This window comes from Aulonocara stuartgranti, assembly GCF_965226115.1.
Source record: "Aulonocara stuartgranti genome assembly, chromosome: 8".
Taxonomy (NCBI): Eukaryota; Metazoa; Chordata; class Actinopteri; order Cichliformes; family Cichlidae; genus Aulonocara; species Aulonocara stuartgranti.
In genome coordinates, this window is record NC_138959.1 from 28,898,614 (window position 1) to 28,921,997 (window position 23,384).

Consider the following 23,384-nt stretch of genomic DNA (forward strand, 5'->3'; position numbering starts at 1 on the left):
ATTTACAAGTATATGCACTTGAATGACATTGATTGCCAGGATAGCTGTAGCTCGGGCAGTAGAGCAGGCCATCTACTAACTGGAAGGTTGGTGGTTTGATCCCTGGCTGCCCCTAGTCTGCATGCCAAGTATCTTTAAGCAACATGTTAACCCCAATTTAATTCATAGAGTTTCTATTAGGTCAGCCCTCTTTGCAGCTATAACAGCTTCACCTCTTCTCAGAACGTTTTCCACAAAGTTTAGGAGTGTGATTTATTAGAGTTATTTGTGGCCCTTCTTGCAGAAGTGGATTTGTAAGGACACGGAGACTTGGCTTCTCTTTCTAATTCCTCCCAAAGGTGTTCTGTCGAGGTCAGTACTCTCTACAGGCCAGTCAACTTCTTCCACATCCCACTTGCTCATTTATGTCTTTATGGACCTTGCTTTTTGGACTGGTCCAGTTCCCACAAAATTGGGAGAATGAAGTTGTCATGACGTGGACACTCCAGTGGCACTTAAAGTAATGGGAAACAACTTTATCAAGTGACCAACGCATTTTGGCTTGTGGTCTTCATCAGGATCATAAAATGTCAACGTTTAAATAAAAAACAGGAAACAGAAAAAAATGTTAAAAAATCCAAGTGGACCAATTACACCTTCACATGAAGTTGTCCAAATGGTATCTGGGTGGCATGGTGGCCTGGTGGTTAGGACTGTTGCCTCACAGAAACCTCAGTTTGACTCCACCCTCTGGCAAGGGCCTTTCTATGTGGAGTTTGCGTGTTCTCCCCATGTCTCCATGGGTTCTCTCCAGGTACTCCAGCTTCCTCCCACAGTCCAAAGGCATACAATTAGTGGGGTTGCATTTATTGGTGATTCTAAATTGCCCAAAGGTGTGAATGTGAGTGCGAATGGTTGTCTGTCTCTCTGTGTTAACCCTGCATCAGACTGGCAGTCTGTACAGGGTGTACCTTGCCTCTTACCCTGTGGTAGCTTGGATAGGCTCCAGTCCTCTGCAAAGTGTAAGAGAATGGATGGATAGTCATGTGGCACTGAGAGTTCCTTTCACTGAAAAACAACCCCACACCATATTCCCCCCTCCACCAGTCAGATAAGTACCATTCCCCTGGCAACCACCAGACTCCTTCATCAGATTGCCAAACAGACAAGTATGATTCTTCACTCCAGAGAACACGTCTCCATTGCTCTAATGTCCAGTGCCGGCGTGCTTTACACTACTGCATTTGATGCTTTGGATTGCACAGTGATCGAATTCTTGGATGCAGCTGCTCAGCCATGGAAACCCATTCTATGAAGCTCTCTACACACTACTCGTGATCAAATCAGCAAGGCCAAATGAAGTTTAGAGAAAGTTGGCACCCTCTATGCACTATGTGCCATCTGCTGACCCTGCTCAGCGATTTTACATGGCCTACCACTCTGTGGCAGAGTTGACGTCTTTGTTATGAAACCAATAACAGTTAACTGTTGCACAAATGGCATCCTATCATGGTACCATGCAGGAATTCACTGTGCCCCTGAGAGTGATCCTGTCATGGTCTGGCAGTCCTCGCCGGTTAACCTGCCTGTGTGTTATGTTTTTTCTATCTTCATTGTCAAGGCTCCCCTCCCGGTTCCCTCCTTTATGTGTACAGTGGGGCAAAAAAGTATTTAGTCAGCCACCGATTGTGCAAGTTCCCCCACCTAAAATGATGACAGAGGTCAGTAATTTGCACCAGAGGTACACTTCAACTGTGAGAGACAGAATGTGAAAAAAAAATCCATGAATGCACATGGTAGGATTTGTAAAGAATTTATTCGTAAATCAGGGTGGAAAATAAGTATTTGGTCACCTCAAACAAGGAAAATCTCTGGCTCTCACAGACCTGTAACGTCTTCTGTAAGAAGCTTTTCTGTCCCCCACTCGTTACCTGTATGAATGGCACCTGTTTGAACTCATCATCTGTATAAAAGACACCTGTCCACAGCCTCAAACAGTCAGACTCCAAACTCCGCCATGGCCAAGACCAAAGAGCTTTCGAAGGACACCAGGAAAAGTATTGTAGACCTGCACCAGACTGGGAAGAGTGAATCTACAATAGGCAAGCAGCTTGGTGTGAAAAAATCAACTGTGGGAGCAATCATCAGAAAATGGAAGACATACAAGACCACTGATAATCTCCCTCGATCTGGGGCTCCACGCAAGATCTCATCCCGTGGGGTCAAAATGATCATGAGAACGGTGAGCAAAGATCCCAGAACCACACGGGGGGACCTGGTGAATGACCTGCAGAGAGTTGGGACCAAAGTAACAAAGGTCACCATCAGTAACACACTACAACGGCAGGGAATCAAATCCCGCAGTGCCAGACGTGTTCCGCTGCTGAAGCCAGTGCATGTCCAGGCCCGTCTGAAGTTTGCCAGAGAGCACATGGATGATACAGCAGAGGATTGGGAGAATGTCATGTGGTCAGATGAAACCAAAGTAGAACTTTTTGGTATAAACTCAACTCGTCGTGTTTGGAGGAAGAAGAATACTGAGTTGCATCCCAAGAACACCATACCTACTGTGAAGCATGGGGGTGGAAACATCATGCTATGGGGCTGTTTTTCTGCCAAGGGGACAGGACGACTGATCCGTGTTAAGGACAGAATGAATGGGGCCATGTATCGTGAGATTTTGAGCCAAAACCTCCTTCCATCAGTGAGAACTTTGAAGATGAAACGAGGCTGGGTCTTCCAACATGACAATGATCCAAAACACACCGCCCGGGCAACAAAGGAGTGGCTCCGTAAGAAGCATTTGAAAGTCCTGGAGTGGCCTAGCCAGTCTCCAGACCTCAACCCCATAGAAAATCTGTGGCGGGAGTTGAAAGTCCGTGTTGCTCGGCGACAGCCCCAAAACATCACTGCTCTCGAGAAGATCTGCATGGAGGAATGGGCCAAAATACCAGCTACTGTGTGTGCAAACCTGGTAAAGACCTATAGTAAACGTTTGACCTCTGTTATTGCCAACAAAGGTTATGTTACAAACTATTGAGTTGTATTTTTGTTATTGACCAAATACTTATTTTCCACCCTGATTTACGAATAAATTCTTTACAAATCCTACCATGTGGATTCATGGATTTTTTTTTCACATTCTGTCTCTCACAGTTGAAGTGTACCTCTGGTGCAAATTACTGACCTCTGTCATCATTTTAAGTGGGGGAACTTGCACAATCGGTGGCTGACTAAATACTTTTTTGCCCCACTGTATTTGTTTTTGAGTGTGTGCATGTGTTTCCAGAGTGGCGGTTTACGCGCATCATCAGGCCGGAAGGTTATATATACGAAGAGCTGGAGTTTTCACCATTCACGCAATGGTCCACGAGCACTGTGTGGGAGTCAGAAGCACCACAACGGAAGACATGTGTTTTGGAAATTGTCACATTACTATCACTATTCAACTATCTTCACTATAAATAAACTCACTCTCTATTTTGGAAAGTCCTGCATTTGGGTCCCGTTCTTGGCCTGAACCTGACGGACCCATTCTTTCATTCTTTGTAGAAGCAGCCTACATGCCTGTGTACTTGATTTTATACACCTGTGGCCATGGAAGTGATTGGAACACCTGAATTCAATGATTTGGATGGATGAGTGAATACTTTTGGCAATATTTTGGGAAATGTTCTGTATATTCCAAATTCTTTTCATGATGACTACAGTTTTATTTGTAATTTGGGGAAATTGCAGTTTAAAGTATGATTTGTGGCAATCTTCAAGCCCAGAATTACAGTGACTTCTAATTACTGTAAGGCGCAGACTTTTTACTTAATATAATTATTCATCCTGACCTGTGTTTCTTGTAGTCATTCAGCTTCTTGTTGATGAGAGCCTGTCTTGAGAAACCAATCTCCTATAAAGAATAAAAGCCACAAATTAGTTTGGTGTATGTGTTTGTGCAGCCAGTGCAAACTAGCAAATATTATTCATACCTCGTTATCTGTTTTGCTATTCTCCCTAATAACCTTGATCCATGCCAGCATGTCATCGCTATCCTCGGCCTGAAGCAGGTACTCGCAGAAATCCTGCGTGGTCAACCTCAAGGTGTGTTTCCGCTTGGTTTCACTGTAGGCAATGTCAATCAAGCAACAGCGGATGCTGATTGGACAATGTTCAACCTGACCGGGTCCTGCTCCTGCCCCGTGAATCACTGCATCTCGCTTGTCTTTGTAAAGGAAGAGTGAATGGGAGCGGAGAACGGAGAAGGCGCGTCTCCACGGTCGCATACTCCCACCAACTTTCTGTCATGAAGAAAGATGAAGAGAAGGCATAACCTTAAAAAAATGTACCGTTTAGCAACTGAAACTACCTGATTGGCTCGCTGAAACTCATTTCTTCACATGAAGGTGTATGTCATATTTTAAAGAACTTAAACATTTAGCCAGAGTTCTTTGCCTGATGCTGGTTTGGCAACATAAAGATGACCTATACAGTATTGTACAGAGTTTTGTTTTGATGCTGTGTCTGATAGGTGTATTAATATATTTATTATCACAGGCAAATACCAAATCAGGATGCACCGTTCAACAGCAAATCTCACAATACAATTATGCTTACTTGAGGGTATATGGAAATTTGCCCAACCAACTTGAAGGAGGCATTTGAAGAGGTGTGTGTGTGTGTGTGTCTGTGTGTGTGTGTTGGTCCATTTGGTGTAAATTTAGTTTGCGTTGTTTTCAAAACTCATTCCTGGTGGGTGTTGTTGGTCTTTTCCAGGGCCGATAACGTTTATGTGTTTTGTGGAAAGACTTTCTAGGTGTAGCCAGGAGGCAGGTGTTTTCTTTGGTGATCTCAGAAACCCCTCTCTCCTTTTCAGCAAACACTAAGTGGAAAGTCGGAATAAGTGTCCTTACATAAGAGCTGGCCATCTCTTTTTAGTTTGCTAACACCTGGACACGGACAAGCATTAGAAAAGACATCCTGCATAAATGCAGACACAGTGGGGTTTTTTCTTCTTCTTTTATTTTTACCTTTCCCTTCTCTGTCAGAATCTGTTTGTAGTGCAGCCAGCCCTCCTTGTGAACATCACTGAAGGTGATGATACCCAGCTCAGAGGTGGAGTGGCGCTTGGATCGGGCGTCCTCTTGGGCTTGCAGACTTTCCAAAGACTGAAACACATTGTGGAAGTATTATGTTTCAATCTAACAAGACTGGTCCATCTTCAAAAAGCAGGACGTGGAGACTTGCACTCAGTCTGGCCTTTTCTACATTAAGTGCTGTGTGGAGAATCTGACAGTGACAGAAAAACTATCTGGGTTTTTCCTAACCAAAAACCTTGGATGATGAGTGAAGTGCAGGCTCTGATAAGAACTCTTAACTTTGCCTTCAAGCTTAGGGACAGTTCTCTGTGCAGCACTGCCAGAGCCGAACTGAGTAGAGACATCAAACAAGCCAAGGAGGCCTACAGGAGGATACAGGACTTCCTCACTTATAATAACCTCTAGCATCCAAGCCCTCACCAACTACAAAGGCCAGAGCCCCCAACCCGTAACAGCGGCCACAAACTCACAAAGGAGCTCAACACCTTCTTCACTCGGTTTCTTTGCCCCCCCCCCCCCCCCACCCCCCCACCTCCCCCCACCTCGCGGCTCATGCCACTGTTCCCACCTGTCTGAGAGCCCCCATCATCACTCACATCCAAAGACTGGTATAGACAGCCTTATTGACTACAGGCCTATAGCCCTCATGTCTGTATTCATGAAGTGTGTTGAGTGGATAGTGTCACAGCACATCAAAAACTCTCTACTCCCCTCCCTCAACCCCCAACAGTTTGCTTACAGAGCAAATCAGTCCACAGAGGATGCCATCACCATCACCCTTCACAGAGCACTGAGCCATCTGGAGAACATGAAGAGCTATGTGTGCATGCTCTTCATGGGCTATAGCTCAGCATTCAACACCATAATCCTAGACATCCTCACCACCAAACTGAACCATCTTCAGATCCCCCCCTGCCACCTGCTCCTGGATCAAAGACTTCCTCACCAACCAGCCTCAATAACTCCATTTCTGGGAACCCACATCTCTGCTGATCTCACCTGGACTCACAACACCAACACCCCGGTAAAGAAGGCCCAGCAGTGGCTGCACTTCCTCTGTGTCTTGAGGAAGAATAATCTGGACCAGAAGCTGCTGTTGGCCTTCTACTGCTCGTCAGTGGAGAGTGTGCTTTCCTACTGCCTGGGTGTTTGGCACGCAGGGGTTGCCTACCCTCGGCCATTGCCAGATCCTCCTGTCTCAGGAAAACCAGAGCCATTGCACCCCGCTCACCACCTGATTGACCCGCTTCCCTCTGGTTGGCACCACAGGTCAATCAGGTCCAACACCTTCAGTCTAACAAACAGCTTCTTCCCCTGGGCCATTTGGACTGTTGACAAACCCCCACATCCCACTCTGCCCACTCACCTCACTAATCTGAGCCATGGTCTGAGTAACTCCCACCACAGACTCTACTCAGACCAAGTATTTAATTTTCTTTGCACTATTTCCAAGCACTTTGCAACTTTGTGTGCCTTTTTCTTATTTTTGTACATATCCCTCTTGATTGTATATATTTCTCCTGTTTGCTATTTATTCCTGTTGCTATTTATATTTTACTCCGGCACAGTTGGTGTGGAACACCCACAATTTTGTTGTACATGTACAATAAAAAATAAAGAGCTATTCTATTCTATTCTTATGGAACTTACAAAGACAGTGGTTACTGGGTTCCTGTAAACATCAATGAACTAAATATAGAAAACACATATGACAATATCCAGGTCAAGAATTTAGAAATGAGAGTGACTCACCCCATCCGTGAAAAAGCTCTTGACCCTTTTTGGTAGTTTACTGTGGAGCAGACAGCAAACGAGTTACAGATATAGACGGTATATTGCAATAAAATTCAAGTTTTTAAAGTTTTATTGATTACTCTGTATTATTTGGTTAAACTAGAAGATTAACTTTTTTCACAGTACGTCAGGCATGAATGTTTGCATGTTTGCACTTCATTACTCATTCCTTTGAGCCTTTCTGATTTCACTATTGTGTCAGAATCACTGGATTCATGATGTTCCGTAAAAATTTTGAATCAGCTTAGACCAATGAGCAAAATTACCTGCACAGAAAAAGTTGTTCAGATCCTTACATGCATATGAAACTGACTGACATTCCATTCTTAAGCCATAACGTTTAATATAATGTCAGCACCATTTGTAGCTATGACAGCTTGAACTTTTTAGGGAAAGCTTTCCACAAATTTTAGGAGTGCATTAATGGGAATCTGTGACAATTTCCTCCAGAAGTGCATTTGTGATGTCAAACAGTGATCAAAGGAGCTTGCAAAGAAAAGCATCTGGACTTCTTTAAGTTACTTGAAGACCGAGAAGCTTCTTCAGTTCTAAGTTCAAATGGTGGAGAGTCCCAGATATACAGTGGGGCAAAAAAGTATTTAGTCAGCCACCGATTGTGCAAGTTCCCCCACCTAAAATGATGACAGAGGTCAGTAATTTGCACCAGAGGTATACTTCAACTGTGAGAGACAGAATATGAAAAAAAAATCCATGAATTCACATGGTAGGATTTGTAAAGAATTTATTGGTAAATCAGGGTGGAAAATAAGTATTTGGTCAATAACAAAAATACAACTCAGTACTTTGTAACATAACCTTTGTTGGCAATAACAGAGGTCAAACGTTTACTATAGGTCTTTACCAGGTTTGCACACACAGTAGCTGGTATTTTGGCCCATTCCTCCATGCAGATCTTCTCGAGAGCAGTGATGTTTTGGGGCTGTCGCCGAGCAACACGGACTTTCAACTCCCGCCACAGATTTTCTATGGGGTTGAGGTCTGGAGACTGGCTAGGCCACTCCAGGACTTTCAAATGCTTCTTACGGAGCCACTCCTTTGTTGCCCGGGCGGTGTGTTTTGGATCATTGTCATGTTGGAAGACCCAGCCTCGTTTCATCTTCAAAGTTCTCACTGATGGAAGGAGGTTTTGGCTCAAAATCTCACGATACATGGCCCCATTCATTCTGTCCTTAACACGGATCAGTCGTCCTGTCCCCTTGGCAGAAAAACAGCCCCATAGCATGATGTTTCCACCCCCATGCTTCACAGTAGGTATGGTGTTCTTGGGATGCAACTCAGTATTCTTCTTCCTCCAAACACGACGAGTTGAGTTTATACCAAAAAGTTCTACTTTGGTTTCATCTGACCACATGACATTCTCCCAATCCTCTGCTGTATCATCCATGTGCTCTCTGGCAAACTTCAGACGGGCCTGGACATGCACTGGCTTCAGCAGCGGAACACGTCTGGCACTGCGGGATTTGATTCCCTGCCGTTGTAGTGTGTTACTGATGGTGACCTTTGTTACTTTGGTCCCAGCTCTCTGCAGGTCATTCACCAGGTCCCCCCGTGTGGTTCTGGGATCTTTGCTCACCGTTCTCATGATCATTTTGACCCCACGGGATGAGATCTTGCGTGGAGCCCCAGATCGAGGGAGATTATCAGTGGTCTTGTATGTCTTCCATTTTCTGATGATTGCTCCCACAGTTGATTTTTTCACACCAAGCTGCTTGCCTATTGTAGATTCACTCTTCCCAGTCTGGTGCAGGTCTACAATACTTTTCCTGGTGTCCTTCGAAAGCTCTTTGGTCTTGGCCATGGCGGAGTTTGGAGTCTGACTGTTTGAGGCTGTGGACAGGTGTCTTTTATACAGATGATGAGTTCAAACAGGTGCCATTCATACAGGTAACGAGTGGGGGACAGAAAAGCTTCTTACAGAAGACGTTACAGGTCTGTGAGAGCCAGAGATTTTCCTTGTTTGAGGTGACCAAATACTTATTTTCCACCCTAATTTATGAATAAATTCTTTACAAATCCTACCATGTGGATTCATGGATTTTTTTTTCACATTCTGTCTCTCACAGTTGAAGTGTACCTCTGGTGCAAATTACTGACCTCTGTCATCATTTTAGGTGGGGGAACTTGCACAATCGGTGGCTGACTAAATACTTTTTTGCCCCACTGTAAACCTAGTGGGAGTTTCCCCCCACAGAGGGACAAAAGGACCCCCTGTTGATCCTCTAATCGCCTGAGCCAAGGTGTGAAACTGGGTGTGGGTCCCAATCAGCCAGAGTTTCGGGTGTGTTCATTGTGAAACCTGGCCCCACCTTATCATGCGAATTCCTGAGGTCAGATGGCCCAGGATGTGAGTGGGCGTTAAGGCGTCTGGGAAGGGATCTCAAAACTGGATTATAGATGGCAGAGAGTTGGTGTCGTAAACCCCCGCCTCTGTTCAAAGATGGTCGCTCACAGTGGACATATGTCCACTGTGAGCGACCACAGGGAGCACTGAGTCCAGACTACATATCTGAACTAATTGTTAAGTACACTGCTGTTCGCTGTCTTAACTCATAAGCTCAAAATCTATTAGTTGTCCCTTGTACAAGACTTAAGCCAGTCTGTGGCACCAGGGCTCATTCCAGCTCTGTTAAAAAGTTAACTTCTGTTGACGTACTTTTGTTATTTATGTTATTATTTATTTCTCTATGACATCAGTTGTGTTCTAATTGTTGTACAATTTGACTTTTACTCTGTAAAAACCACTTTAACCTCCTGACCTGGACATTCATTTATGTCCTATGTAGTGGACACACAAATCACAAAAAAAGTTCAACTGAGTCTCTGAGGTGGAAAATGGCCTCATATCTGGAATGACACAAAGCCATCAAATTTCATTTCCAGGATTCTCGACTTACGAGAAGACAGGGCTTTCTTCCCTGAAGGTGTTGAGACCTTCATCACAGGACCTGGATCTCTCAGTGGTGATGGCGAGTAGGTAAGAGGATCGTCGATTTTTAATACTACCTGTAAATACGCAAAGTAAGTCAGAGAGAAAAAGAGGAGAAGGAGACAGAAGCCGAGGTTACAACAAAAAAGCCAACAATTGACTGAGACACTGGTCGATGAGTTAATGAGTAAACATAAAATATATAGTGTGGAGTAAAAAAATAGTTTTTATACTTTGCTTTCACATAGCATGGGATTTTAGCCTGCCATGCTAACAAGGTCGTATGCTAAAACACTGCTTTAGATGTGCAATCTTATTAGACAGAAAGTATGTTCTTCTATAAAGAAGCATGAAGTTGAATACAAAAAACTGGAACTTACTATTATAGTCACGTATAGTCACTTTTGGAAAGCAGTAGATGACCTGTTCAGTAACTTTTTTTTCTTGCTCTCCTACTGAGCCTGAGATCTGGACTCAGTGATGTCTTGTGAAATGTACCTGAAACTCATCTAGAACTCTTTTTAGGCTCGCTTTTGTGTAATTTTTGTTTTGATTTGTTTCTTTAAACATTTTTGATGTGAAGCACTTTGTGATATTTATCTCGTTCTTAACATTACTTAAGAGTCTAATCTAGAAACATTTTTCACAAGAAGCTAGACTTGTTACACATTGTGACAAACACTTGTGACACAATAATAAAGTGACCATTACTACTGGATTAGATAATTATTTGCAACAATATGGATACAAAGTGTCTTCACCTCTTCCAGCTGACACACTTTATCACACAGCACTGCTGCAGACAGACAGGCACTCTCCTCCCCTGAGTAGCAGCTGAACTCATGAACAGGAGTTGATGTGCGCATCACTGAATAACACTTAATGGGTCAGTAAAGCTCCTGTTGTAACAACAGTGAGTCATAAATAGAATCACTAAATGTCAGCCTGGTCAGCACACACAGCAAACATAGGTTTTTAATAATTATCAATTATTCACTAGCCATGTTAGCTGTCTTTTAAATTTCATCAAAGTAGCAGCTAGTTGCTATGGCTAATAACAAAATGTTATTTGTTCCAGTGAATCTATATGCATGACAATATTGACAAACAACGTGGTATTAGGGAGACTTTCCTGATTCCAACATTTTGTTTGGGCTTTTTTTGTTTGCTGCCAGGAGGATCTTAAAACAGTATTTGTTGGTAAAAAAGAAAAAAAGAAAAAAAATGTATATTTGAGTTAAGCAGCAAACAATGTTCAAATTCAGCCTCATTATTAGGTATGTTCAGTTTAAGATGGTTTATGGTCAGGCAATTTTTTTGTGTAGGCTGTAAGGTAGGAAAACTGGAAAATCACCCATGGAAGCTATTTTTTTTTTCTTATTGTTGAGTCATGAACACGACCTTAACTGAGGCAAGCGAGGCCTTTTTGAATTAACATGGTGGTCTGTTGCAAACGTCATAGATTGCTTAGAGTCAGACCTACTTTTTAGCTGTTGTTTTTTTGTGTCTTCTTGTTTCAGCCAAAGTTACCATCTGTTATGATTCGGCACCTCTGATACAGCGCATCTATGCAGCAGTGCATTCAGGACTGGTCAGCGCTTTGTTTTTTCAAACTTGTGAAGCCAGACGAGCCAACAGCACCGGAGGGCTACGCAATCTTCAGAGCCAGGTATAATGCACAGGAGCGTGGCAAGATCCACGGAAGAATGACTTCACACAATTTAAATTATTTATTTAAATATCACATTTAAAAATGTGATATTGTGATATCATTGCTGTTGTCCCACGATACCTGTGGAATCGAGGATTGTTGTAAAACAAAAACAGTGTTGAGTAAAACTAGACCCCGAAAGAGGAGATACTAGCAGCTGGTGATGTGCAACCTAAATGTAAACACGACTCTTGTGTTTGCTAGTTGCACTCCATACGATAGGAAGAGCAGATGATGGATGAAAGCTACTGATGCTGATGGGCTTTAGGCAGCTGGTTAAAAGCTCGACCATGATTTAACATCACAAAAACCATTTTTCAGTTTCAATTTTGTGACAATTATGTGACAATATTGTGGCTCCTGTAAAGCCTGAAAAGGTAAGAGGTTAAGTTACTTCACTTATTATTGAATTTAACTGTAAAGCAGTTATTTTATATTTTTACTTCGTTTTTCAGGGGGAACAACCAACCAACCAACCAACCAACCAACCAACCAACCAAACAAACAAAAACCTACCTAAATAATTTTTAGGCCTACATTTGATTTATGCCTTGCCACTAGGTGTAATACTGCTGCTGCTGACACCATGGTTAAATAGATTAGGCAGTGTGTAACTCAATAAAAAAGGGTGGAAAAAATGCCCTGTATTTATTTATCGTGGCTCAAGAGTTGGGAGTTCGTCTTGTAATCGGAAGGTTGCCGGTTCGAGCCCTGGCTTGGACATTCTCGGTCTTTGTGTCCTTGGGCAAGACACTTCACCCGTTGCCTACTGGTGGTGGTCAGAGGGCCCGGTGGCGCCAGTGTCCGGCAGCCTCGCCTCTGTCAGTGCGCCCCAGGGTGGCTGTGGCTACAATGTAGCTGCCATCACCAGTGTGTGAATGTGTGGATGACTGGATATGTAAAGCACTTTGGGGTCCTTAGGGACTAGAAAAGCACTATATAAATACAGGCCATTTACCATTTTACCATTTACTCACACATATAAATGTGACCTGGTGCTCCATGCTGCAAACGTCAGTGAAACATTGTTGGTTTTTTTGGTTTTTTTTACTATATTGACAAAAATACTTTTACTGCAACTTTTCTTGAAATATTGTGATATAATTTTGATAAATGGTAAAAAGACTGGCACTCACAGTGCTTTTGAGACAATGCTGCTGAGCTATTTGCCTAGCTGACAGGATCTTAAAGATTATTTGTGCCTTCAGTGGCATTTTTTGTAAGTTTTGTGAACTAACCCTCAAGTTTTAGTTTTGGATCAAATATTAAAGATCTCTTTGATATATTTTATTTCTCTCCATCTGTCAGCAGACTAGACAAGAAATGTTGAGAATAATGAATAATGACATAAAATAGCACTTTTAACATTGTTGTAAATATCCAATTTAAAAGCATTCATTATAACCTTTAAATTTGTTACAATCTGACACCGTATAACTATGCAAGTTTGAGGAAAGGTTACTAACCTATGAAGGGAATAGAGGATAAGGAATCAAATACATTCTGTGCCAGGTTGCCGCTGGACCTGCGGTTGGGAATAGTCTCTGCAGGAACAGGAGAGGTGCAGAGTGTCAAACCAGGCAGCTCTGTGGACTCCACAGGTGTGTTGTAGTTCGAATGTTGCAGAGTCTGAATGGGTGTATGACGACCTGGAGGCAGCTTCTGCCTTAGGACCACCTCTTGAGTCACGGATACAGGGGAGATGACTTCTCGGTGCTCCCCAAGCTCCATTATCTCCTCCTCTAATGCAGACTGAGGGGTAATGAACTTGGACCCTACATCAGTATCAGCAGGGCTGTCTCTGGTGGCAGGCCTCCAGTCAAGGTGAGGGCTGCTGTAGCCAGGCTCTCTAAAGGAGTGGGCTTGCTGAAAGACATGACCAGCTTTGTGGGAAAAAGTAGGGCTGTAGCTTTTGTAGCCCACTTGCTCTTCCTCTCTTCCTCTCCTTTTCTGGGGCTCTGCTACTTGCTGACCTGACTGTCTCTCACTGGGAGGCCCTGTAGAAGCAGTTGTGATAGATGATTTTCCTGTGCTTTGGTGCTGAGGTTCTGAGGTTCTCAGGTCTTTTTGTATGTTGAATTTTATCATGTTGGAGCTTTGTGAAGTCTGTTCAGAATGTGGACTGACCAGAGCGGAGGCTTGGGCCAGTGTTTCCATAGAACGTCCGTAGTTGTGCTCATATTCGGCATAGGCTGCCAGCAGGGTCTCTGAACAGGACTTCTTTGCTGGTCCTGATGAACTACCACAGCTGCTGAACCAACAGGAATAGTGGGCAGCAGCAGCTGCCTGGTGATGCAGGAAGGTTTCTCTTCTCCGTTGCTCTAAAGAAGCCACAGCAGTAGCTGATGGTTTGGGAGTAACTGTTAAGCCCAACCCCAGCTCAGCTAAATGATCCTGAGATATACTGCGATACTGGGGTGAGATGCATTCTGTGCCATGAATGTGGCTATAGTCTGACAGTTGCTGGTGGTAGAGGGTGCCAACATGAACATGGGCAGGAGCTTTCCGAGGTGGAGGTAGAGTTGCAGAAGCGATGGCTGCATTGTGGTTAACAAAGTGAAAGTCCAGTGCAGTAACGGCAGATGAGGACCGTCCGCGGTGTCCCCCCAATGGGGCAAATCGAACGCTTGGATCCTCAGGACTCCTAAACCAACACTCGGGGGGAGTAGAAGCAGCAGGGCGGCGGTTGTCTAATGGTGGGGTGACAGGGCTGGTTCGACACTGCCAGTTGTCAAGGGAGCTGTAAATGTTGCGGCTAGTCTGTGAGGAAGTAGAGCTGGGCTTGTTTGACGGATAGTAAGGAGGTGGTGGCTCTGGGAGGTTTCGGGCTTTACCTGAGTATGGCTCATTGCCTTTCATGTAGGCGTCCTTGGAGTATGCCTGAGGACAGCAGGGGGGAGGAGACAATGTAAAATCGAAATACAGGATGAACAGCAGGGGCAGCAAGAGGGCAGAGTGGGCAAAGTCAGTCAGGATGCACTATGCAGCACTTTTTCTGGCTTTTTGTCTGTAAATCTTTACCGTACAACCAACATTGGAACCCAGCTTTTAAAACTTCAAAGCATTTTCAACAGGTTCTTTGTTGGGTGATCTATTTTTATCTCATCCCCTTCTCTTTTAACAGAATTAATTAATTACACAGTTACCTGTGCATGCCAGCTGATAATGAAGTCCTTTCTGTCCATGCACAAACATTTGAACAGTTTCTGAATGAACTGAAGCAGAAATTTAAACCCCTGTTGTTACACTGATGGCTAGCTCACTGATGGTTACACAAGTCACAAGGGAAAAGAAGAGAAGAAGAGAATATTAAAGAAAGACTATACTCACACTTACCAACTGCAACACATCCTCATCTTTTGGCATAATAGAGAGCTCCAGAATGTTTTCACTACAAAAAAATAATAAATAATACCATAAAAATGAGTCTAATCCTTGATAAAGAATTTAGATGTAATCAATGAGATGTAAAAAAAAAAATCTCCAACCTGTTTTGGATGAGTGCTATAACCTGAGAGTAGGTTTTCCCCAGAATGCTCTGCCCATTCACCTTCACCAGTCTGTCCCCTGGAAGACACAAAGGCACACACACTAAGAGAGGAAAGGAAAAAAAAGTTGCATGCACAGGGTGTGTGGTTGGGTTACTAAAGGACCTAAAGTGTTCCCAGAAAATATCTCCCACACTATTAGACCACCAGCAGGCTGAACCATTAACATGAGGCAGGATAGATCGTTGCTTTCATGTTGTTTAAGCAAAATTCTCAGATCAGGCAACATTGTTGCAATCTTCTGTCGTCCAGTTATGGTGAGCTCATGCCAAAGCATCAACTCCCTGTTTGTAGCTGACAGGAATGGTGCACAGTGTGGTCTTCTGCTGCTGTAGTACATCTGCTTCAAGGTTTTGCGCATTTCGAGATGCTCTTTTGCATACCTTGTTTTAACGAGTGTTTATTTGAGTTACTGCAGTCCTAACATCTCAACCCAGTCTAGCCATTCACCACTTTTTCAAACATTGGCATTAAACTCTCTAGTTGTTGTGTGGGAACAGTTTCTGATTGTCAGCCGTTCAAATTTCAGCTAATGGTCTTGGCCGTATCTGCATGCCTATGTGCTGTGTTGTTGTTTTTACGTTAGCAATCAGTTGAACAGTGGCACTTGGCAAATGTCTTAGTAAGGCAAGGCAAGGCAAGGCAAATTTATTTGTATAGCACAATTCAACAACAAGGTGATTCAAAGTGCTTTACAGAGACATTAGAAACAAAAACAAATAAAAAGCATGATTTAAAATTGATTAAAACAAGCAAACAAACAAACAAACTAAACACACACATTTCACACCTGTTCGCGCGATCTGAACCCTTATCGTAAGGGGAGCTACCAGTCCTTCTGTGGACGAGCTACTTTCTATTTTAAATTCCCTGAATTTAAAATACTCTCTAGACCCAGTTGGGGAGCTACCCCGAGCTCTAATCCCACACCTGAGGAGTGCTATATAGTAGTGTGTATATAGCACTCCTCTAGTCTTACTAACCACTCAAAGGGCTTTAGACTACATTTATTTGCATCAAATAGGTAAATCTATTGGTTCTTATATATAGCGCTTTGCTGCCTTCTACCTGAGCACTCAAAGCACTCTATCCAAGATGCCTCACTCACCCATTCATACAAAAACTATATTTCTATGATTAAGTGCTTTCTATCTATATTTCACACAGAGATTGTCATGGTCCCCGTGTCTGCCCAGCCGGCCCCGCATGTCTACATGTGTTTTGTATTCTTTCTCTCCCTCTCCCTCAATCCTCTCTGCCTGAGCGGAGCTCACTGCGGGCTCCCGCCCTTGGCCCACACACCTGTTCGCGATTAGCTGTCATTACCTGTCCACTATTTGAGGCTGGGACGCAGATCCCAGCCTCAAATAGGGATCTGCGTCCTCTCGTCGCTGGATGATTGTGCGAGACACGTTAGTGATCCTCTCAGCTCCTGTGAATCTTTGCTTAAGTGTTTTGTGACTTGTGAGAAATTTCCCTCTCCTGTGTGATAGTTTTCCTCCCCGGACCTGTGACCTTCCTGCTGTGCAAACGTGTGTGAGTTTGGGCGTGAAGACGAGAACGAGTGTGAGAGAGCTTCCCCTTGGACCTTTGGAACCCTGGATTTCCCCCCTCACTGTATATATTCTGCACTGGTGTTATAAATAAACTGTGTTTGGAAACGTCAACCTGCTCTGCGCTTGAGTCCCTGCTGTCGACCGTGACAGAATCATCCAGCCAAGAAAATGGACTCAGCAGATTCGGCAACCTCGACCCCCACTCTTGCCACACTGGCAGCGATGCTGGAGCGACATGAACAAATGTTTATTCACATTCGGGGAGAGCTCACAAACCTCACGCAGGCTGTGGCCCAGCGAACACCTCTGCCGGCAACTCCACCCGCCGCCGCTCAGAAGGCGCCAGCTCCAGCAGTAAGTGCTACATCACCTGCTCCTACACCCGTTCAATCTGACAGATTTCTTCCTACACCGAGAACTTTCACTGGAGAGATTGATAAGTGCGCTGGTTTCCTCACTCAATGTGCCCTTCAGTTTCGCCAGCAGCCGCAAGCCTTTTCTAATGATGGTGCGAAAATCGCTTATTGTCCAGTTGCTCCAGGATCGTGCTCTGACCTGGGCACAAGCTGTGCTTCACGTTAACCCTGAAATCACTTTTTCTGATTTTCTCGATAAGTTTAAAAGTGTGTTTGACAGGGAATCCAGCCGTCGCTGGCCAACACTTACTCGCGCTCAAACAAGGTAAGCGGAGCATGGCCGATTTTTCTATTGATTTTTCTACTTTGGCTGAGCAGACGAAATGGGGGAAAGAGGCTCTTAAAAGTGCATTACTTGCTAATATTAATGATGGGATAAAAAATGAACTGATGCTTCGTGAACTGCCTTCCTCCCTAGATGCTCTTATGACCCTGTGTATTTGGGTGGATGACCGAGTATGCGCACACCAGAGTGCACACACACGTTTCCGAACCTCTTTCATTTTCCCTCTCGTGCAATCACACGGAGAGGATTTGTTTTTTTTTCGTTTACAGCGCCACTCACCCCACTAGTGCTGGATCACCCCTGGCTTGTACTCCACAACCCGCACATTGACTGGGAAAAAGGTGACATAATGGGATGGAGTGTGAATTGTCACATGAACTGCCTCCGGGCAGCCACTCCACCCGTCCCACTTCCGCCCACTAACTCACCGCTCGGCTCCCCAGACCTCTCAGCGGTTCCGTGGGTTTATCATGATTTGCAGGATGTGTTTTGTAAAGATTGTGCGCAGTCCCTTCCCCCCCACCGCCCGTACGATTGCGCTTTCGATCTCCTTCCCGGAGTCCCGTTGCTGTCTAGCCGACTGTACAGCCTCTCCCAGCCTGAGAGAGATGCTATGGAACATTACATCACGGAGTCGCTTGCAGCGGGGTTGATTCGCCCCTCCTCTTCCCCTGTTGTGGCTGGTATTTTTTTGTGGACAAGAAGGATAAGTTGCTGTGCCCATGTATTGACTATTGGGGCCATAACCAGATCACTGTAAAGAACAAGTATTCTTTGCCGTTGCTTTCCTCTGCTTTTGAGCTGCTTCAGGGCATGACTGTCTTTACCAAACTAGACCTCCGCAACGCTTACCATCTGGTGCGCATCAGGGAGGGGGATGAGTGGAAGACTGCATTCAATACACACTTGGGCCTCTTTGAGTATCTCGTGATGCCTTTTGGTCTGATCAATGCTCCTGTGTTTCAAGCAATGGTTAATGATGTGCTTCGTGATTTTGTTAACTGCTGTGTTTTTGTGTACTTGGATGACATTCTGATCTTTTCTAAGACACTCACGGAGCACCAAGTTCACGTGAGGCAGGTCCTGCAACGCCTCTTGGAAAACTGGCTCTTTGTGAAGTGGGAGTAGTGCGAGTTCCACGTGACCTCGGTGGCTTTTCTGGGCTATATCATCAAGAGGGGGAACTTAAGGATTGACCCGGAGAAGGTGCGAGCGGTGGTGGAGTGGCCCACACCTCCAAATCGCCGGCAACTGCAACGCTTTTTGGGATTCGCAAACTTCCACAGACAATTCATCCGTGATTTCAACAGAATCGCTCTCCCTCTCACTAAACTCACCTCTCCGAAAGTTCCTTTTCAGTGGGATTCTGCCGCTCAGCAAGCCTTGACCCTGCTCAAAGAGAGATTCACCACTGCACCGATTCTCTGGCAACCGGACCTCACATGGCAGTTCGTTGTGGAAGTGGACGCATCGGACTCCGTGGTGGGGGCAGTCCTGTCCCAACAGGAGGACGGTAAGCTTCACCCCGTGCCTTCTATTCTTGCTGTCTTTCTCCCGCAGAATGTAACAATGACATCGGGGACCGGGAGCTCCTGGCCATCAAGCTTGCTCTGGAGGAGTGGAGACATTGGTTGGAGGGAGCAGCGCAGCCGTTCGTCATATGGACGGATCACAAAAATCTGGAATACCTTCACTCGGCCAGATGTCTCAATTCCCGGCAAGCCAGGTGGGCGCTGTGCTTTACTCGTTTTGACTTTACCATCACCTACAGGCCAGGGTCACGAAACGTGAAGCCAGATGCCCTGTCCCGGCAGTTCTCCGTCACGGGGGAGGAATCGGACCCCGGACCCGTTCTCCCGGCCACCTGTGTGATTGGAGCTGTTTCTTGGGAGATCGAGTCAATAATCCAGAAGACGCAAGAAACCGAACCAGATCCGGGAACCGGGCCGCCCGGCCGCCTCTTCGTTCCTTTAGCCGTCCGCCCTCAAATTATCCAGTGGGCTCACACCACCAGTTTTTCGTGCCATCCGGGGGTCCTCCGCACCATATCCTTCCTCCGACGCTACTTTTGGTGGCCCACCATGGCTAAGGATGCCCGGGAGTATGTATCAGCCTGTTCAACGTGTGCCCAGAACAAACTTTCCAGCCGTCCTCCACCGGGTCTTCTTCAGCCTCTTCCCACACTGGCCCATCCATGGTCGCACATCTCTCTGGATTTCATCACGGGTCTGCCGACCTCTGCAGGTAACACCACAATACTTACCATTGTTGACCATTTCTCTAAGGCTGCACACTTCGTTGCCCTCCTGAAGCGCCCCACTACCCTGGACACGGCTCGGCTCCTCACCTCCCATGCGTTCAGGTTCCATGGGATCCCTGAGGACGTCATCTCGGACAGAGGGCCGCAGTTTACATCCCGAGTATGGAGGGAGTTCTGCTCCACGCTGGGGGCCAAGGTCAGTCTTTCTTCCGGATTCCATCCACAGAGTAACGGACAATTGGAGCGGGCCAACCAGGAGCTTGAAGCTGCCCTCCGCTGTGTCGCCTCACATAACCAATCAACCTGGAGTGAACAGCTTCCGTGGATTGAATACGCACACAACAGCCACATCTCTACCGCCACGGGCAAGTCTCCTTTTGAAGCGTCCCTGGGTTACCAGCTGCCTTTGCTGCCAGCGATCGAAGGTGAGCACACCATTCCCTCTGTGCAGGCTCACCTCCGTAGGTGCTGCCGTGCCTGGCATGCGACTCGGGCCGCTCTACTCCGCACAGCAGAACGGAACAAGGCTCTCGCTGACCGTCGGACAACAGGTATGGCTGTCTACTGGTTTTGTGCCATTACGGACCGAATCCAAGAAACTGTCACCCCAGTTTATTGGTCCTTTTCCCATAGACGCCATTGTCAATCCTGTGTCTGTCTGTCTCAAACTGCCGCGCAACATGTGGATTCATAATGTCTGTCATGTGTCCCAGGTCAAGCCGGTGCTCTCCAGCCCATTGTGCCCTCCAGCCCGTTGTGCCCTCCTTACAGGCCCCCGCCACCACCCCCGGCTCGTGGATGGCCAGCTGGTTTACAATATCATCCGCATCATGGACTCCTGACGCCGGGGTAGAGGTTTTCAGTACCTGGTGGATTGGGAGGGCTACCGGCTAGAGGAACGTTCCTGGGTGCCTCGGGCGGCTATCCTGGATAAGGATATGCTTCGGGACTTCCATCGCAGGCATCCAGGTAAGCCTGGTGGGTCGTCGGGAGGCTCCCGTTGAGGGGTGGGGTACTGTCATGGTCCCCGTGTCTGCCCAGCCGGCCCCGCAAGGCTACATGTGTTTTGTATTCTTTCTCTCCCTCTCCCTCTCTCTGCCTGGGCGGAGCTCACTGCGGGCTCCCGCCCTTGGCCCACACACCTGTTCGTGATTAGCTGTCATTACCTGTCCACTATTTGAGGCTGGGACGCAGATCCTCTCGTCGCTGGATGATTGTGTGAGACACGTTAGTGATCCTCTCAGCTCCTGTGAATCTTTGCTTAAGTGTTTTGTGACTTGTGAGTAATTTCCCTCTCCTGTGTGATAGTTTTCCTCCCCGGACTTGTGACCATCCTGCTGTGCAAACGTGTGTGATTTGGGCGTGAAGACGAGAACGAGTGTGAGAGAGCTTCCCCTTGGACCTTTGGAACCCTGGATTTCCCCCCTCACTGTATATATTCTGCACTGGTGTTATAAATAAACTGTGTTTGGAAACGTCAACCTGCTCTGTGCTTGAGTCCCTGCTATCGACCGTGACAGAGATGGATATATCAAAAAGCAACTTAAAAATATGTGGCATGCAGACTGGAGCAGGCAGGGACTGAAACACCAGCCTTCCACTCAGTAGATGACTTGCTTTGCCTCCTGAGCTACAGCCACCCAAATTTGGTAACTTTTGAACCCATTTATTCATGGATAGTGTGTTATTAGTCTCTGAACAAACTTTTTTAAGTCTTACTACTCTATATTGCGAAGACAGGTAAAGACAAGAAATTTCAATCTGTCCATTCATCCATTTTCTTCCACTTATCCAATTCAGTTTGATGAGTGGACTGCAGGCTATTCCAGCTGCCATAGTGTGAGAGGCGGGTATACCCTGGACAGGTTGCAAGTATTTGCAGAGCTAACATAGGAAGAATGACAACCATTCACATTCACACCTATTTGTAATTTAGACTCAGGAATTGACCTAATATCACTGACTGCACATCTTTGGACACTGTAGTTCTCTTTCTTTCTGTTCTTGACATTGTTCCAAATACAAAATTAACATATACATGATATGATAACATACACATATAGGTGTGAATCTGTCATAAAATTACATTGTTATATGTTATTATAATAATTCAGTTTTAGATTATACCATAATCTTTTAATAAGATTTATGACTATGCCAGTAAATTTTATCCATGTTGACATGTATGACCCCAGACAGGTCCAAGACTAAACAACTATTCAGATCGTTACTGAGAATAGATCTGAATAGTTTTATAGGCTAATGATCGTGTACTTCATTCTATTGTCAAAGCTAGTGGTCGGCTATTATCGCATATTTTGGCTGGCTGTATTAAGATTAGGGATGGGTATCAAAAACCGGTTCTTGTTGAGAACCGGTTCCCACTGTTTCAATTCCTTGGAATTGTTTGCCATTTTTGCAAACGATTCCCTTATCGATTTATTCATTCATTCATTTAAGGGAGGAAACACTACGAATATGCAAAAGCATTTGCTGACAAAACACGTGATGACCTTAAATGAATGTCATGTTTTTAATTCCGCTCCGGACTCGTGAATCTCAACCCAGCAGCAGCGGTAACGTTTGCACGTCCTCTCCCGTTAATGCGGCAGGTAAATAATCAACTAACAGTGCATATTATGTTAGCGTGATCTGCCTTATTACAAAACCATTACTGTGCATTTAGGTGACCATGATGAGACAGAGTCTGGCTCAGATGCTGGCAGTTCTCGCTGCAGTCTACCGGTAGCGTCTCCTTTCAGGCCAGGATAGACGAATGTCACCGAGCAGAGACTCAGTTTGTGGTCAAAGGCTTGCACCCATTTGCCACAGCAGATGCCCCCGATTTTCAGTAAGTGAATGTGTTTAATTGTAGGCAGGGACATTACTGGATATTCTTGTGTAGTTGCTACAGAATAATTTATGTTATACTTTGTTATTGCTACAGACGAATATTTATTTTATTATTTTACATTTACAATTTTTTTCCCTGGGGACCCTGTGACACCCCATTGAAGAGCCGTAGGCTGGATCTCTTAAGGATCTCTTAAGATCTCACTGTTGGGTTTGTAAGGCCATGTTACTCCTAAATTTCTACCTTGTTCAAAGAGAAGATATAAAAAAGTTGCCCCTAACCCTTAGTGTTCTCCTTTAATTAAAAAAAAAAAAAAAAAAAAAAGAATCGATAAGAGAATCGATAAAGAATCGAATCGTTAAACAGAATCGAAAATGGAATCGGAATCGTGAAAATCTTATCAATACCCATCCCTAATTAAGATGTTGTAATTAGGGCTGGGTATCGTCACTGATTTGATTGACTGATTAAATTCTGATTCACATTGTCCCGATTCGATTCAATTCAGTTCAATTCAATTCACTTCAATTTTGACTCAAACAGTTAGAAATATTATAATTATGATTATTTATCAGTACATATCCATAATTTTATATCTATGTAAGCAACAAAGCTGATGCTCATGAGACTTCATCAGAGGTCTTTGTCTCAAAGTAACTGACGATAAAACACAGAAAAACATGAAGGAGATTTTCCTGCCCTGTCTTTTTATAGCAAATAACCTTAAAAATATTCTGCAGTATATTGTGCATATGAACATTACCTGATGCTGCTGAAGTGAAGCAGAACTAAGGTACAAAGGTTTTATTAGAGACACAGCTAAGAGTTTTATAATTAGGTATAATTTGTAAAAGCTCAAATTTCTTCCGTACAGCAAGTATCCTTTGAATAGCAGAAATTTGAGGGTAATAACCAAGCACATAATGGAGGAAACAGAGATTTTTGA

The 23,384-nt window shown here is 44.8% G+C and overlaps 1 protein-coding gene across 8 annotated transcripts in view; it reads right to left on the minus strand.

The window, feature by feature from the left end:
• The window catches only part of LOC309713590 (rho GTPase-activating protein 23-like), a 76,805-nt gene that overhangs the window by 10,996 nt on the left and 42,425 nt on the right, over positions 1 to 23,384 (minus strand). For 3 of the 8 annotated variants that reach the window (XM_082545346.1, XM_082545344.1, XM_082545349.1), the window contains exons 5-12: positions 15,007 to 15,085; positions 14,849 to 14,909; positions 12,985 to 14,398; positions 9,776 to 9,884; positions 6,819 to 6,858; positions 4,998 to 5,135; positions 3,960 to 4,268; positions 3,819 to 3,880 (exon numbers count right to left, since the gene is read on the minus strand). In XM_082545346.1, coding sequence (XP_082401472.1) covers positions 3,819 to 3,880; positions 3,960 to 4,268; positions 4,998 to 5,135; positions 6,819 to 6,858; positions 9,776 to 9,884; positions 12,985 to 14,398; positions 14,849 to 14,909; positions 15,007 to 15,085 — 2,212 coding nt within the window. Of the gene's footprint in view, positions 1 to 3,818; positions 3,881 to 3,959; positions 4,269 to 4,997; positions 5,136 to 6,818; positions 6,859 to 9,775; positions 9,885 to 12,984; positions 14,399 to 14,848; positions 14,910 to 15,006; positions 15,086 to 16,174; positions 16,195 to 23,384 lie in introns of those variants that run through there. The other 5 variants (XM_082545347.1, XM_082545348.1, XM_082545345.1 and 2 more) reach the window with 5 other exon arrangements.